The sequence below is a fragment of the Cynoglossus semilaevis genome, unplaced genomic scaffold (assembly GCF_000523025.1).
Source record: "Cynoglossus semilaevis isolate Cse_v1.0 unplaced genomic scaffold, Cse_v1.0 C19149628, whole genome shotgun sequence".
Lineage (NCBI taxonomy): Eukaryota > Metazoa > Chordata > Actinopteri > Pleuronectiformes > Cynoglossidae > Cynoglossus > Cynoglossus semilaevis.
This window is the reverse complement of record NW_007586197.1, coordinates 1-1,124: the sequence shown is the minus strand read 5'-3', so window position 1 is coordinate 1,124 and position 1,124 is coordinate 1. Positions and strand designations below refer to the sequence as shown.

Sequence of the window (1,124 nt, the reverse complement as noted above, 5' to 3'; positions counted from 1 at the left end):
GGCGAAGATGATGATGGCCATGGTGAGAGAAAAGAGCAGGAAGCCCAGCTCAGAAGCACAGCTTTTCAATGTGTAGCCCAAGATACGCAGACCCTGCGAGTGGCGCGAGAACTTGAAAATTCTGAAAACGCGAAAAACCCGAAGGGTGACGAAGGCCCCGCTCACGTCTTCATTGTCAGTCATCACCAGGCCGATGTAGTAGGGCAATATGGCCACCACGTCAATGATGCTCATCACTGACCTCATGAAGCGATAGCGGCTCGGAGCCGCAAAAAGACGCATCAGATACTCCACGGTGAAAATCATGACGCAGGCCGTGTCCATGCAGAAGAAGGCTACAGTGTAGCGCTCACCACAGGGGACGTCCTTCTGATTTGGTGAAGAGCCACAGGGGACTGTTTCCACCACATTGGTGATAACAGAAATAGCAATGAAGAACCCCGTGACATAGTAGAAAACCAGAGCCATAGTGGAGGTGTGGGGGTTCTCGAAGGCTCGCCACATGGTCTCCCTGAAGGTCATGTTGGGCAGTTTAGCATCCTTATTGTCCTCCTGATCGTCCATCAGACGCTCAGCATTCTCTCTCTTCCTGTCTTTGTACTCTTCATAACAGCAGTCACCGATAATCTCTGGAATAATTCCAAAGAAGGCCAGCTCCTCGTCGTAGGAGGAGATGCATTCGTAGCGGGGGTAATGGAGTTTCCCAGTGCGGTAGAAGTTGAGCACACTTCGAAACAAATCGGGGTCCCGGTCAAAGAAGTACTCTTTGGTCTCTTCGTTGTAGAAGAACTCCTTTTCAGAGCTTCCTAACAAGGTGTCCGGGTATCGATCGAGTGTGTTTTTCCAGGTTTGGAATCGCCGTCCGCTCACGTTAAGGATGATCAGCTCGTCCTGGCGTTTGCTCTTCTCTGCCGGCGCAACTGGCATTGGCAGGTTGGCTACAGGCATCCAGCCAATAGCTGCTGCCCTAGCAAAGGGAAGCCACGCAGCTACTCCCGCCGCCATGCTGTGTCCAGCTTGGGGGGCAGGAGGGAAGAAATCGAGCACCTTCACAACCAGTTTGGCCTCAGATCGTTTGCCATCTGAAAAAAAAGAAGAAACAGGCCAAGGAATTCGGTAAGGCG

General features: G+C 52.0%; 1 protein-coding gene across 1 annotated transcript; it reads right to left on the bottom strand.

The window, feature by feature from the left end:
• Positions 1-3: 3 nt before the first annotated feature.
• LOC103399195 (potassium voltage-gated channel subfamily D member 3) lies at positions 4-1,077 on the bottom strand (the record flags this gene model as incomplete). Its single annotated transcript, XM_008337919.2, has 1 exon — positions 4-1,077. A coding segment is annotated over exon 1 (1,002 nt), but the record flags the coding sequence as incomplete, so codon positions are not given.
• Positions 1,078-1,124: the final 47 nt, after the last annotated feature.